This window comes from Carlito syrichta, unplaced genomic scaffold, assembly GCF_000164805.1.
Source record: "Carlito syrichta isolate Samal-C Ts95f unplaced genomic scaffold, Tarsius_syrichta-2.0.1 Scaffold113587, whole genome shotgun sequence".
In the NCBI taxonomy this organism is placed as follows: domain Eukaryota; kingdom Metazoa; phylum Chordata; class Mammalia; order Primates; family Tarsiidae; genus Carlito; species Carlito syrichta.
The window spans coordinates 282264-297127 of record NW_007057683.1 but is presented as its reverse complement, the minus strand read 5'-3'; the positions used below and the strand labels follow the sequence as shown (position 1 = coordinate 297127).

The window sequence follows — 14864 nt, the reverse complement described above, 5'->3', positions numbered from 1 at the left end:
TGGGGCTGGGGCTGGGGGTGGGGGGAGGACGGCAGAGGGATGTGCCTCATCAACAAGGGTGCCTGCATAATGGATATTTGCATATCCAACCTTGAATTATACCCCACATCTTTAAAATAAAAAAATGTTTTAAAAATAGCAAAAAGTATAGAGGGAAATTAGCTGATGAATTCACCATCACGACACATGGATTACTGTGTAATCCATGTAAGTAGCACTTAGTGGATGACATTCTGGAAAGATTCAAAACCTCATTTGTATAAGGTAGGGCTTCTCAGCCTCAGCCATATTGACATTTAGGGTATAATAATTATCCATTATAGGGGGAAGCCCTGTGTATAAAGACTATTTCACAACATCCAAGGACTCTACCCATTAGATGCCAGTAGCAGTCCCCCCAGAGGTAAGAAGACAACCAAAAATGTCTCAAACATTGAAAAATGTCCCCTGGGAGGGAAGTCACTTAAACAGTGGACACGGAACAAAATTATGACATGTTAATAATGGGGGTGGTGGATAGAGCAATAGAGGAGACACAGAGAGTGCGCTCACATTGTTCTTCCTTACCAATAGAAATGTATGTGAAAGCAGCAGTGTGACCAGATTTTAAACAAACAAGTAAATGAAAAAAAAAACTAAACTAAATTTCCCAGCATTCTTTGTAACTCATTGAGGTCATGTGGTGTAAGCAGCACTTAGTGTATGACATTCTGGAAAGATTCAAACTATGACAATGGGGCTTCTGGTCCTGCCTTCTTCCTGCTGTCTCTAATGCTAACACAACAGCTGGAGTTTCACAGCCATTTTTGACCCATGAAGTGAACTTGAGGATGAAAATTCTATGCTGGGGACAGGAGAAGCACAACGAGTCCTGGATAACTTTGTGGAGCCATAACACTAGATCACTTGCTTTCAAGAGCTCTTTTACGCGAGAGAAAAAAACTCTTGTGTTTAAAAGCCATTTTTACTTTTGTTTTTTGCTATATGCCACTGAACCTTATTCTAACTCATACAGGAAGTAATAACAGAACATTTGAAGTACTTTAAAAATAAATTATATCTTATTTGAAAAAAATCACCAGAAGCTCATACATATCTTTAAAGTAAACCCAAATCGTAAATTCAAAAATTTTAGAACCTCAATTCAAATTAATGTTATAATTAATATCTACTTGAGAGTTATAGTTTTTGCTGAAAAGTGAACATAATACTAGTAACTTTTTACGCAGGATCATAGCATTTAAAAACTTGTCTCTTATCTTTGACTTTCAAACAATATTACAAATGGGGAAACCGAGCAAGGCACTACAAATCAACGAAACCATCTGTGTTATACACTTAAGTCTTCACTTTTTCTTCTTACTAACTGAAAGTATTGAGCTGGTGATTAAAAACCAAAACAAAAATCGAGAATAAAGGATTCACATTTATGTATCAGTATACAAATAACTGATAATAGGACATAGACTAACGCTTCATTAAAAAGAAAATTTACCTCAAAATCCTTTTGTCATGTCTGCTAGATTGTTAAAATGCTATTCAAACTAAAATGTATGCTAAAAATGTATGTAATTAGTGTGCTTAGGGTCAAATCAGACAATAGACTATGATGTCCAATTGTGTTGCATATATTTTAAAACTGTTACAAGCTCTAATTCTTCTGGTTGTTAGATACAATATGTAATTTTTTAAAGTATTAATGTTTCAGGACTATGGAGGGGCAAGATGGTGAAATGAGTAAAAGCCTACGTTTGGAACAAGTTGTTTAACCACTCTTTGCCTCAGTTTCCTTATTTGTAAAATGGGGATAATAACCTATTGTATTTTATAAGGTTCTTATAAGGATGTGACTCATATAATGTGATTATAATAGTGCCTGTGAAACAAAATATTAAACAAGAGAAGTGTGTAAATTTAAAATGCTTTTTTTTTTACCTCTTTCTCTTTCTTTTTGTCGTCTTCTTTTTTTTTCTTACTTTCTGGCATGAGATCATCAAGCCAACTCAGCTCTCTCTTCGTGAAACACAGGTCCATGAGCTTGCGTATAAAAACTAATGCAAGAACCTTAACAAGGTGAGGAAGAAATATTATGTAACATTTGATATTAAGTTATAGCACTTAAAAAGGGCATTTATCTTACAAAAAATGCTTCACAAATTTTGTTTAAAAATACACATAAACCGGCCGGGCTCAGTGGCTCAGCCTGTAATCCCAGCACTTTGGGAGGCCGAGGTGAGTGAATTGCCTAAGCCTGCGGGTTCGAGACCCGCCTGGGCAACTTGATGAGACCTCATCTCTACAATAAATCAAAAATCAGCCAGGCGTGGTAGCGCCTGCCTATAATTCCAGCTACTCAGAAGGCTGAGGCGGAAGGATCGCCGGAGCCCAGCAGGTCGAGGCTGCGGTGGCCAGGAGCGGCCACTGCACTCCAGTCTGGGTGACAGAGTGAGACTCCAACTCAAAAAAAAAAAAACAAAACAAAACATACACATAAACCATTTTATTTCAAAGGAATTGAGTCCTTATTTATCTTTTTGAACTTTCTACTTTAAAAAAGCTATAAAGTGAGGGGAAAAAAAAGAAACTGGCATTCTTAATCTTCTCCTGACCCTTGCATTTTTGAATAAAATTATGAAGCTGGTTAAATAGTGAATATGAAAGTTTAGATTATAAATTTTTATGACTTGACATTACAGCAGCATAATTTTTAAAATATCTTGAGTAACATATTAGTGTACCTATTCCCAGCATTAACTTTTCAGACATATGAGAGGAAAAAAATATGACTTTGATTTGTTTTTCTTTAATGGCTACTGAGGACGAGTATGTTTTCTCTTGTTGACTGCTCTTTGGATTTCCTCTTCTGTTACTTGCTATTTTCTAACCTTTGCCTGTTTGTTCTATTGGTTTTTATGACTTTTGTTCATGAATTCTTAAGCATTTATATGGTTTCTATAGAAACCCTTCATCTGTCTTAAGTGTTACAAATATTTTCTCCTAGTTCACAACCTGATTATACTTGTGATACTTTTTGAATATGTAGAAAAAGAAAGCTTAAATATCCTGTGGTCAAATACAGCATATATTTCTTTTACAGTTGGATTTTTCTATCTTTTTTGAAAAGTTAGCACCAATCACTAGATTATACAAATACTCTTCTAAATTTTCTAATGCAACTTATTTTACCACTTAATTATGATTTCTTTCTAAACATGGCATCACATAGGGAGTAAAACCTTAATTAGCTTCCAGTTAAATCTTCCAACACTATATACTGAATTTTCCCAGAAATGAAATACCACCTTTAATGAAATGACCTGCTTATGATACTCAAGTTTTAACATTCCAATATATTCAGATAAATTCCTGGACTATTTTTCTGACCTAACTGTCTTTTCCTACAGCCAATTCCATATTGTGTTGGCTACAATGACATAACAGAAATTTTTAAATATTTGGTTATTAAAACAGTACAGTATCAGCACAGGAATAGTCAAATAGATGACAAAGTCTCCTACTCCCACTCATAGCCAGGAATTCTTGATTGTAATTATCTTTATCTTGTTATTTCTTAGTATTTGGGTCTTTATTTTCAATAAATATGTAATTTATACACAGAAAAAATAGTAGTAAAAAGCTAGTGTATGTGGAATTTGTTACTTTTGACTTTTAAAATAAATATGTAATTTACATAAAAAAAGATAGTATGTGTACAGTTTGACAAATGTATATATTCGTATAATCCACACTCAAACAAGATACAGAACCCTTCTACCATCCACGCATTGTTATCTGTAAACTTTAAAATTATTTATCCACTTCATATTGACACTCTCTCCCAACCCCAACAGATACATTCAAAATAAAGCTCTAGAAAAATTCGTACATGGAACTATTCCACATTTAAATGCTATTTTTCAGAGAACTGAAATTTTTATAATACTAAGTCTTCATAACAAAGAATACAACAACATTTGTTCAGGTCTTATTTTATATCCTTTAATCCTGTTAATGAGTTGAATTTCGTCCTCCGCTACAGAAAAGTAGGAGTCCTAAAGCCCAGTACCTCAGAAGACAATCGTACTGGGAAACAGAGCTTTGGCAGGGGGAATTAGTTTAGGTTAGGCCATATTGGAGTAGGGCGAGCTCCTGTTACAAAATGGCTGTTGTCCTTTAAAACGGCCATGCCATGGAGGATACAGACTCACACAGGGAGAACACCCTATGATGACCAAGGCAGACATCAGTTACACAGCTGCAAGCCAAGAAACGGCAAAGCCAGAGGCTGGAAGAGGCAAGGAAGGAGTCCCCTACAGGCTTCTACAGGAGCATGGCCCTCAGCCCCACTCAAAATTCCAGTTGTGGTCCCACCTTTCACAGCAAATGCTAATAGAAAAAAAGCTTTTTCTCTTTAAACAGGTCTTTCTTTTAAACTTTATTTATTTTTTATTTTATTTATTTATTTATTTTTGTTTTGTTTTGTTTTTCTGAGTTGGAGTCTCACTCAGTTTTTTTGAGTTGGAGTCTCACTCAGTCGCCCAGCCTGGAGTGCAGCGGCCGCTCCCGGCCACCGCAGCCTCGACCTGCTGGGCTCCGGCGATCCTTCCGCCTCAGCCTCCCGAGTAGCCGGAATTACAGGCATGCGCTACCACGGCCGGCTGATTTTTTGATTTATTGTAGAGATGTGGTCTCGCTGCCCAGGCGGGTCTCGAACCCGCGGGCTCAGGCAATCCACTCACCTCAGTCTCCCAAAGGCTGAGCCACCGAGCCCGGCTTAAACTTTATTCTTGAATATTTTATGGTTATTGTTCACAGGCGTGAGATTTTTTTCCCGATTTTTAACATTACAACTGAGATAATCTACTTCTTCTCGTGTTTTCTTACATTTGGCCATTTTAACACAATTCATATTATTTTTGTTGAGGTATTTGAATGTTTTTAAATAAAGTCACTTGGTTAATAGGCATATAATCACATTTTCAACAAATATGTTGAAAAATTGTTATGCTAATGTATCACTATCTACTTAATCTAGATATATTACTCTAATAAATGATGCTGTTTATCTGCTAATATTTTAAGATATTTACATTTATATTAATAAATAAGGTATTATACATCTTTTATACAACTTAATTAGGCCTAGATATTAAGATCTTTTTTTTTTTTTTTTTTGAGATGGAGTCTCACTCTGTCGCCCAGAGTGGAGTGCAGTGGCCACTCCCGGCCACCGCAGCCTCGACCTGCTGGGCTCCGGTGATCCTTCCGCCTCAGCCTTCCGAGTAGCTGGAATTACAGGCATGCACTACCACGCCCGGCTGATTTTATTTTATTTATTGTAGAGATGAGGTCTTGCCAGTGTTTCCTGAGAGAAATCGCAGAAGTTCCCATCTTTTCCTTCAGTCTAGAATGATTCAAGAACTGTAATGACCTGTTCCTTTAAGTTAGGCTATTAACAAATCTGCCCCTGGCACTTTAAGGACAGATCGTTAATCATTTTTCCAGTCTCTTCTATATAAGCTGGCTACAAATAACTTTTATACTTAACTTTGAATCAGTTTCTGGAAATTTAGATACGGTATGAAAAGAATTCATTTCTTCTAGATGAGAGGTTAGCAAACCACAGCCCTTGGGTCAAAACTGGTCTGCCACCTATTTTTGCATGGCCCGAGACAAGAATGATTTTTTAGCAAATGAATATTTAGAATTAACCTGATGACAGAGAACAAGTACCCTGAATCCTAAGTGAAATACTATCTTCCATTATTCTAAAAGTTCTATATATTTAAAAGTATTTGTTGAATTTCATCAGTAAGAAGTTGTAGAAATTTGTTTTTCTCTTATGTAATTACATAAGTACCTACATAATATTCTTGTGCCTACAAAGCCTAAAATATTTACTATCTGGCCTTTTACAGAAAAAAGTTTGTTGAACCCTACTCCAGATGTTCAAATCTATTATTATACATGCATGTGTTATTTTCTTGAAACTCCTTGAATTGCTTCAATATGGATGGTTATATCTCTTTTTCTCCTTAATTTTGTATATTTCACTGTCTCATTTCTTCTCTATTCAGGTTTGGGACAGGTTTATCCATTATTGATTTTTACAAAGAAAAAAAATTGGTTGCATCTATGTATTCTTCAATTTTTTTTTTTTTTGAGTTGGAGTCTCACTCTGTCACCCAGACTGGAGTGCAGTGGCACGCTCCCGACCACCGCAGTCTCAACATGCTGGACTCTGGCAATCCTTCCGCCTCAGCCTTCCAGGTAGCTGGAATTACAGGCGTGCCCTACCATGCCTGGCTAATTTTTGATTTATTGTAGAGATGAGGTCTCGCCAAGTTGCCCAGGTGGGTCTTGAACCCGCGGGTTCAGGCATTCCACTCACCTCAGCCTCCAAAAGCACTGGGATTACAGGCTGAGCCACCGAGCCCGGCTTTATTCTTCAATTTAAAAAAAGCAATGAAATGTATACATCTTCCTCTTAGTATAAATTTAGCTGTGCTCAGTTTTAAATAGGCATTGTTATAAAGTCCTCCCTTTTAATACTTCTATACTTTTTTTAACTAAGTTTTCAATCCAGGAATTATTTAGAACAATGTTTAATTTGCAAATACTTAAATTATTTTAGTGGCTTTCCACTATTTATTTCTAATTTAATTATGACCAAGAAATATTACTTAAATAGCTTTACAGCTTTCTAATTGTGTAAAGTTTTCTCTGTGATCATGAATAAAGCTAATTTTATATGGCATTTACAGAAGAATGAATGTCTTCGATTTGTAAAATGCAATATTCTGTGACAATAACATTGTCTTAATTAAGTTAGCCAGTTCTTCATTACTTCTTAACTTCTAAGCCGGACTCGGTGGCTCAGCCTGTAATCCTAGTGCTTTGGGAGGCTGAGGTGAGTGGATTGCCTGAGCCCGCGGGTTCGAGACCCGCCTGGACAATTTGACGAGACCTCATCTCTACAACAAATCAAAAATCAGCCGGGCATGGTAGCGCGTGCCTGTAGTTCCAGCTACTTGGAAGGCTGAGGCGGAAGGATCGCCGGAGCCCAGCAGATGGAGGCTGCAGTGGCTGGGAGTGGCCACTGCACTCCAGTCGGGGCGACAGAGTGAGACTCCAACTCAAAAAAACAAACAAACAAACAAACAAAAACCTTCTAGAACTGTCAATTTCTGAAAAAGATATATTAAAATACCCTACTAAAGAACCATGCGGTTTTGGCGGATTTGCTTTTTACATTTGACTATCATTTTTTTCTATGAACATTCCAAATTCTGAAGTTGTTTAAAAAAAACAAAACATGATTTTTACAGCTTAAAGACTGAAAAAATTTTTTTTTACGAAATTACCAAAAAAATCAGACTGGAAACAACAGGTTTACAAGAGAGGATTAAAAAAAAAAAAAAAAAAAAGAGGAATTATCTTTTGGAGCGCAGGTCCCTTGTAGTGAGTACACTCAGAATTTGTTCCTCCAGGTCAAATGGTCAACCAAAGTTTTTAATCTGAAGTTTTGAGAAGGTTGCATCATGCTTTGCAGAAGAAACATCCCAAGTTGTGGCAAACAGGTGAATGGTTCTTCCATCATGACAATACACCTGCTCACACCACACTGTGTGTTTTTAACCAAAAAACAGCAAGACCCCCAAGCCTCAAACTCCCTATTCACCTATCTTACCAAGTGACTTTTCTCTGTTTCCCCAGATGGAAAAAGTCCTCAAAGGGATATGTTTTGCCAACGTGGAAAGGTGAAACAAAAAACAGGCAGAAGCACTAAAAGGCATTAAAATGGACGAGTACAAAAACTGTTTTGAGCAGTGGAAAAAGCATCTCAATGGGTGTACTACATCAAACGGAGCGTACCTTCCTCAAGGTGACTGGAGTTTAGACATATAAGAATAAATACACAATTTTTTAATAAATAAATTTCATTTGGGGGTGATCCCCCACATATATCTAGAAACAGCTCAATCCCATTTTCAAACACCTATAAGTGCCTAAATGGGTTATTCGTTTTTCTCCAAGTCAATTATAAATACTAATAAGAAAATTCCTATAAAAACACACAAAATTGTTAATAGTAACAAAATAAGACAGAAAAAATTACCATCATGGGGAAAACCACTGCAGCAGCTGAAGCTTTGATCACCCACAGAAGAACCAGACAAGTGAGCTGAATGACTGTGAAAATATGAACTTTCCAGAGAGGCACATAACGCAGGTATATGAGGTCAGGCTGATGCTTAGCAGGCATTCCAAATAATTTTATACGGTCAAAGAACTGTGTGTAGAATGAAAAACAAAAAAGGAAAGAAAAAGTTTTCAGTAAAATATCATTTCTGCTATTTAGGAGAAAAAATTATACTCAGTATTAGGATTTTGTGTATTTAATTTAAATTATAACTTCTCTGACATGTTCTAATGGTAGAGAATGTTGCAGCAATAGATCTCTAGATCCAAGGAGAGGGAGAAAAGGCAACCACTTGCACTGCACTACTGTGCAGTAATTTTTTTTTTTTTTAATTGGAGCTCACTCTGTCACCCAGACTGGAGTGCAGTGGCTGCTCCCGGCCACCGCAGCCTCAACCTGCTGGGCTCCCGCGAGCCTTCCGCCTCAGCCTTCCAAGTAGCCGGAATTACAGGCATGCGCTACCATGCCCGGCTGGTTTTTTGATTTATTGTAGAGATGAGGTCTCGCTGCCCAGGCGGGTCTCGAACCCACGGGCTCAAGCAATCCACTCACCTCCGCCTCCCAAAGGCACGGGATTACAGGCTGAGCCACCGAGCCCGGCTTACTGTGCAGTAATTTAACCGGAAAACTCCAGCCGGAATGTTTTAATTTGGAGATTAAAATATTTAGATAAATGAATCTGCTAAAATCAGATGCAGAAGTCATTTAATCTCTTTGAACTTGTTTTCCAATGTATATAAAAAAAGAGAAACAGTAAAAGCCTGAATGACTCTAAGGTTCTTTCCACACCTAATACTAGAAAATAACTTGATGTAACAATTACCAATTCTTCACTCATTAAAAATAAAACTATGAGCAAATTCCTTCAGCTTTTAGAAGCTTTAATTTCCTCACTTACAAATTAGGAATAAGATCAGCCCTATCCACCTCACAAAACTGTTAAAAGAATCAAGTGAGACAATGAAATCATTTCTTGACCAATGGAAAGTAGATCCTGGATGGTGGTGAAAAAACAGAGACGCTGCCTTTGAGAGGAAGTCTTCTAGCCACCAGCTCCCAAGGTGGCAAGTTTAAACAGCATGGTTTTCATAAGAGGTGATCATGTGGTGCTAAGTGGGCTTTATAATCCTAATATTTCAAATTAAAATTTGATCCATAAATATCTTTATAAGTTTTACCAGGTCTGTTCCAGAAACGATTACAAACAAAACAAAGTAGTGGAATCACTGGGTTCCGGATGTGGCTCTACTGCTTTCATAGCTAATCATCTCTATTTTGCTGTTTCTGGTCTGCAAAATTAGGAGTCTCCATTCCTCCCTTCCAACTGGTGTTTTGAGGAACCCAAATTAATTTATGTGCTAGGCTTTATAAACTTATTGTGCCATACAAATGGCAGATATTGCTATTTTTAAATAGGAAATTAATGATCTACCCTTTCTTGTTAAGTACTGAAATTACTATTATATGTGGCGGGAACAGCACTTTTTCCCCTTCTGCCCCTCCCTTTCCCTATACTAGTGTTTGTTGAGAGTTACGGGGCCTTTCATTGGATTCAATTAAAAACAGGTGAGGACCATACCAGTTCATGATCTCAGTCTTGGAGGGGTGGAATGGGGGGGGGGGGGCGGGGATGTGCAGTAAGCAAATACTTATTTGGCAAATGTGGATTTGAAGTCGCCAGTTAGAAAACTAACGTGCCCCCAAAATACCAGAGCTAAGAATAAATCACTACCATCTAAAAAACCATCCTGGGAAATTTAAAATACTTCTAAGTGTTTATACAAAATCACTGGATACTTAATACTTGCCTGGATTCCTTTTAACGAGGAAACTCCCATATAAAGAAAGACACCATACAGAACAGGCATTGGAATAAACTGTAAACAAAAGGTCACAATTAAAACTCCTGAGTAATAAGAACACAAAAACATAATCAACAAGTCATTATGGGACAGAATTAAAAGATCCTTCAGTCATGAGAATTAGACCCAGCTAACATTTCTATATGTAAGAAAACTGCTAACAGACTATAACCTCCTTGAAAAATCATTCATCATCTACATGTTCCTTCCTAAAAAGTTTCGTTGGTAAGAGCATGGGTGCTACATTCATATTTCTTGGTTTAAAATCCAGCTAACTTTTAAGTAGAGACTCAATCTTTTTATACTTCAGCTTCTAAGTCAGGTTTCTATAAAGATTAAATGACTTAAAACAGAAAGCATTCAGAAAAGCATCTGAACCATATTAATCACTCAAAAACTGTTAGCCATTATTATCACCATCTCCTACAGTGAATATCATGTAGTAACATTAACTGAATATTACAATTGAAACCCATTTCCAAAATAAAACCCCTATTACTTTGGCAGTTATGAGAATCCCCAACTGCCTAGTCATCCTATAAGAAAGCCTGGCTATGACAGACCCCATTAATTTACTCAGCCACAATCAGCACTCTGACCCCAGGGAGAAGCTTATAAGGAAAAAAGACTTAAAAACCACAAGGAAAAACCATATCCACAACACCTCTACTACCAACTACCACATCTTTTCTGAGGACACTGGAAAGAAAAAAAAATTCATGAAGAAAACATATTTTTTAAAACAGTAAGCAGCAATCTCAGGGATAAAACTTCAGAATGCTAAGAACAATGAATAATCAGAATAAAAAAGCAGCTGAAATTAAAGCTATAATTATCAAAATAATTAAAAAGCATTTTATAATAATAGTTTTGACAAGACTGAAGATTGAAATAATTATATGAAAAGGGAAAGAAATTAATAGTGAAGGGAAAGAGAGTTAAGAACATCAGAACAAATCTAGAAGGTCTGAGATCTGTTTAGCTGCAGTTGAAGAAATTTCTAACAGAGACAATAAAAACTAAGATGAAATAAACAATGGGAGAAAATTCTCACAGCTGAAGGGACAAGTTTCCAGAGTAAATTGACCCAGGAGAGACAAGTAGGGTAAAGAAAATCCCCTATCTATTGACCTAAATATCTAAATAAGATTTCATAACACCAGGAGCAAACAGAAAATTCTAGTAGCTTCCAGACAGGAAGGAAAAAAAGGTCTTCATAGAAGTGCAAAAACCCAATAGATATCATACTTTTCATTAGGAACCTGGTCTCTAGAAGCCAATGAAACAATGATTTTTAAGACTCAAAGGGAAATTATTTTGAACCTGGGAATGCATATTCAACTATGGATAAGGTGTTAGAGTAAACAAAGATATTTTGAAATATACAAGAACTCTGAAAAAAATTCACTGCTTATGCTACCATGCATGAAAAAGAATTTCTGCACATACAAATTTTTTAAAAGTAAGGAAAGTCAATAGATACTAAGAAAACTTATTGGATCTTGAGGCTTTGGCAGGAGAGAAAAGGGGTATATTCCTATCTTAGTTTTCAGCAAATATTTTTATCATCATAATACTGTTTATGGGTTCCCAGAGGGTTTACATTTTTAGAATTTAGCTTACAGGAGAAGTATGGAAGGCATAATTATAACCACAGTACAGAATGTAATTGTTAGCCTTTACAAAAATAATAAAACTAGAAGTAAAATCCAACAAAGGCAGGAGATGAAAGGGAGGCTGTGGATGGAGGACATGGAAGCATACTAAATTCATCACAAAAGACACAACCTTAGGTCAGAAGCTCTCATACTTTTCAGTCTCAAGAACTCTCTGTACTCTTTTTAAAAAAAAAAGTACTGAGATCTTTCCCCACCCCAAATGCTTTTGTTTACATAGGTTATATATACTGATATTCACTGTATTAGAGAGCAAAATAAATTTTAAATACTTATTTTAAAACTAATTTCAAAATAAAAATAATAAACATTTAACACAAAACACATTTTTATGAAAAACTGCAATTTCCAAAACAAAGTAAAATGAAGTGAAAGGGCAGTGCTTTACTCTTTTGTAAAATTCTTTAGTGACCAACTTAACAGAAGATAATTAATTATCATCTTGCACCTGCATCTCATCTGCTGCAACGTGCTGTTCTGGTTGAAGTACATAGAAAACAGCCACATACAACAGCATGTACTCGAAAAGGGAAGAGCCTGGCAGACCCCTGACAGCAAGTCAGAGACTCCCAGAGGTCTTTGGACTATGACTTTGAGAATCGTTGTTTTAATTAAAGAGATTCAGTCTAAATACAACAAACTAAAAAATAAAATTATAAAATTATTTAAAACTGTAATAAAGGCAACCACAAGAATAAACTGCTAAACAAAGAAGTTAAAAAGAACTTATCACTGAAGAGTTACTTTTGGAAGAGGAAAAAAAACACGAAGACTAACTTCATTTTAGAGCTTTTTTCGTATCTATTTGAATTTCTCTCCTTATATAATATTTCTAAAATTTTTTAACTTGTTAAAAAATTTAAAGGGCAACCTTAATCAACGGTCAACTGCATCTCCATAAGACTGCACTAAATATTTCTCCTCTTGTCTCCAAGTACTTCTAAAACACACCTACCACTATTCTGTAATTGACCATTTACCTATGCTTCGCCTTCCAGATCTTCAAGTTCTTGCAAGTAGACAATAATGCACCCTGTTTATTATTATTTCCCTTGTGCCTAACAGCACAGTAAGTTCTCGACAAATACCTGGTGAATTAATTGGCTGATAGAAGCCCATGAAATTAGACTTAAAAACTCCAGTATTTAGCCAGGTGCAGTGGCTCACACCTGTAACCCAGTACTTTGGAGGCAGAGACAAGAGAACTGCCTGAGCTCAGGAGTTCAAGATCAGCCTAAGTAACATGGCGAGACCTCGTATCTACAATAAATCAAAAAATTAGCTGGGTGTGGTGGCATGAGCCTGTGGTTCTACTACTTGGAAGACTGAGGCTGAACCCAGCAGGTCGAAGCTGCGGTGGCTATGAGCATGCCATTATACTCCACCCTGGGCAACAGAGTGAGACTCCTAACTAAAAAAAGAAAAAAAAAGAAAAAAAAAATTCCAGCATTTAACTATAATTTTTTTAGTTAATACAAACATACTGTACACACGCTCACACACAACCTAAATTTGAACCCTAATTGATAAATGGTATGCCTACAAAATCCTCTCATAACTAAGCCATTAACTCCTTCAAAAAGTATAGTTTTTAATACTATCCTTTTGCATTGTTTTTAAAATAGATACACTTACCACTGAAATGTTTACTATATTAAAAGCCTTACCAAATATTATTGCCCAAGCCAACTGCAGAAAACAAAGCTAATTTTATATATTTTAAGTATATTTTGCCGTTTCATTTTCATACAACTAACTATAAATGCCATGAAAAGTATGATTTTTAAAACACTGCAATAAAGGGATTTTACCTTTAGTACTGAAGTCATGAACACAGAGAGGCCCATTAGAACAAAAATCATTAGCCCTGTAACCCGCTGTTCACGAATTCCCAAAAACTTGGGCTGTTCCCCTGGAGCAGAACATTCAGATTCAACTTTTAAGCTGTTGACATGACTTATTGACAACACTGTTGCAGCCACAAACCATGGAAGTCCCATGACAGAGCAAACTCCCAACATGACACCAACCATGAGCAAATCAAGGTGATAGCCAGCTCCTTTCTGAAAAGTGAAATAAACATGAATATCTGTAAATTGAAATTATTCTTTCAGTTTAAGATTCTACAGTAATTCTAAAGAGAGGGAAAAAACCCAATCCTCTTGCATCTTTTAATGGTCTAATCATGACAAAAACAGCACAAACCCTTGAAGATATCACAATGCTTAAGGCAAAATGTAAAAATTACCTTCAATTTGTGCTCCTTTCTGTTTATGATTACAGCTGTAATCTGTTGATCCATAAAGATGAGAATGGTACAAAGCAGAGCAGGAATAGCAGCTATTAATAAGGTCCACCAAGGATTATCTCCCAATGGGCTTATAATCCAGCCCCTACTTGGATGAGTAGGCTGTTGAAAAATTAAAAGTAATAAAGAAAAAAAAACTGGATTAAATCCTGGGATACATGGGGAATATTTTTAAAGACAGTCACAGGAATTCTTCCCATCCCTACAAAGCACACCTCCTATCACGTGACTTAGCCACTCTTTCCATCCAGAGTTGAAGTCTGTTTCCCTTCTCTATGAACTTGGAATCACCTTATGACTTACTTTAACCTACAGAATAAGGATATAGTGACACAGAGTGATTTCTAAGCCTTGACCTCAAGAGACTGTGCAGCTTCTTCTCTAATACTCTTGGAACCCTGCGATTATTATGCTGTTGAGTTAAGCCCAGATAAGCTTTCCTAAGGATAAGACAATGTGGTGGTGGAGGCAAGGAGTGGCTACAACTAGCCCGGCTGTCTCAATCATCTGAGCTGAGGCCCTAAACATGTGAATGAGGCCATATTACCCCCATCAAGTCTCCATCAAGCCTCTAGATTAACTGAAGCCCATAGATCAGACCACTAAACAGCTAAACCCAATCCCAACTACCACAGAATTATAAACAAATGAAGGGCAGGTGTTCAAAGGCATTCCTTTCTGTCATGCAGAAACAGACAGGAAATCAAAATGTGATTTCAACATGTTCCTGAATACTTTGTATAAGGTAAGATCAACCCACCTACTAGATAAGCTCCTAATTTATTTTATAGCAAAAAAATTTAGTTTCAGAAATA

At 36.5% G+C, this 14864-nt stretch overlaps 1 protein-coding gene across 5 annotated transcripts in view; it reads right to left on the bottom strand.

The window, feature by feature from the left end:
• SLC4A7 (solute carrier family 4 member 7) overlaps positions 1–14864 on the bottom strand; it is an 87683-nt gene that overhangs the window by 9521 nt on the left and 63298 nt on the right. For all 5 annotated transcript variants that reach the window (XM_008071789.1, XM_008071818.2, XM_008071805.1 and 2 more), the window contains 5 exons: positions 13990–14151; positions 13553–13804; positions 10012–10080; positions 8120–8293; positions 1936–2064 (listed from right to left, as the gene is read on the bottom strand). In XM_008071789.1, the coding sequence (XP_008069980.1) occupies positions 1936–2064; positions 8120–8293; positions 10012–10080; positions 13553–13804; positions 13990–14151 (786 nt within the window). The remainder of the gene's footprint in view (positions 1–1935; positions 2065–8119; positions 8294–10011; positions 10081–13552; positions 13805–13989; positions 14152–14864) is intronic.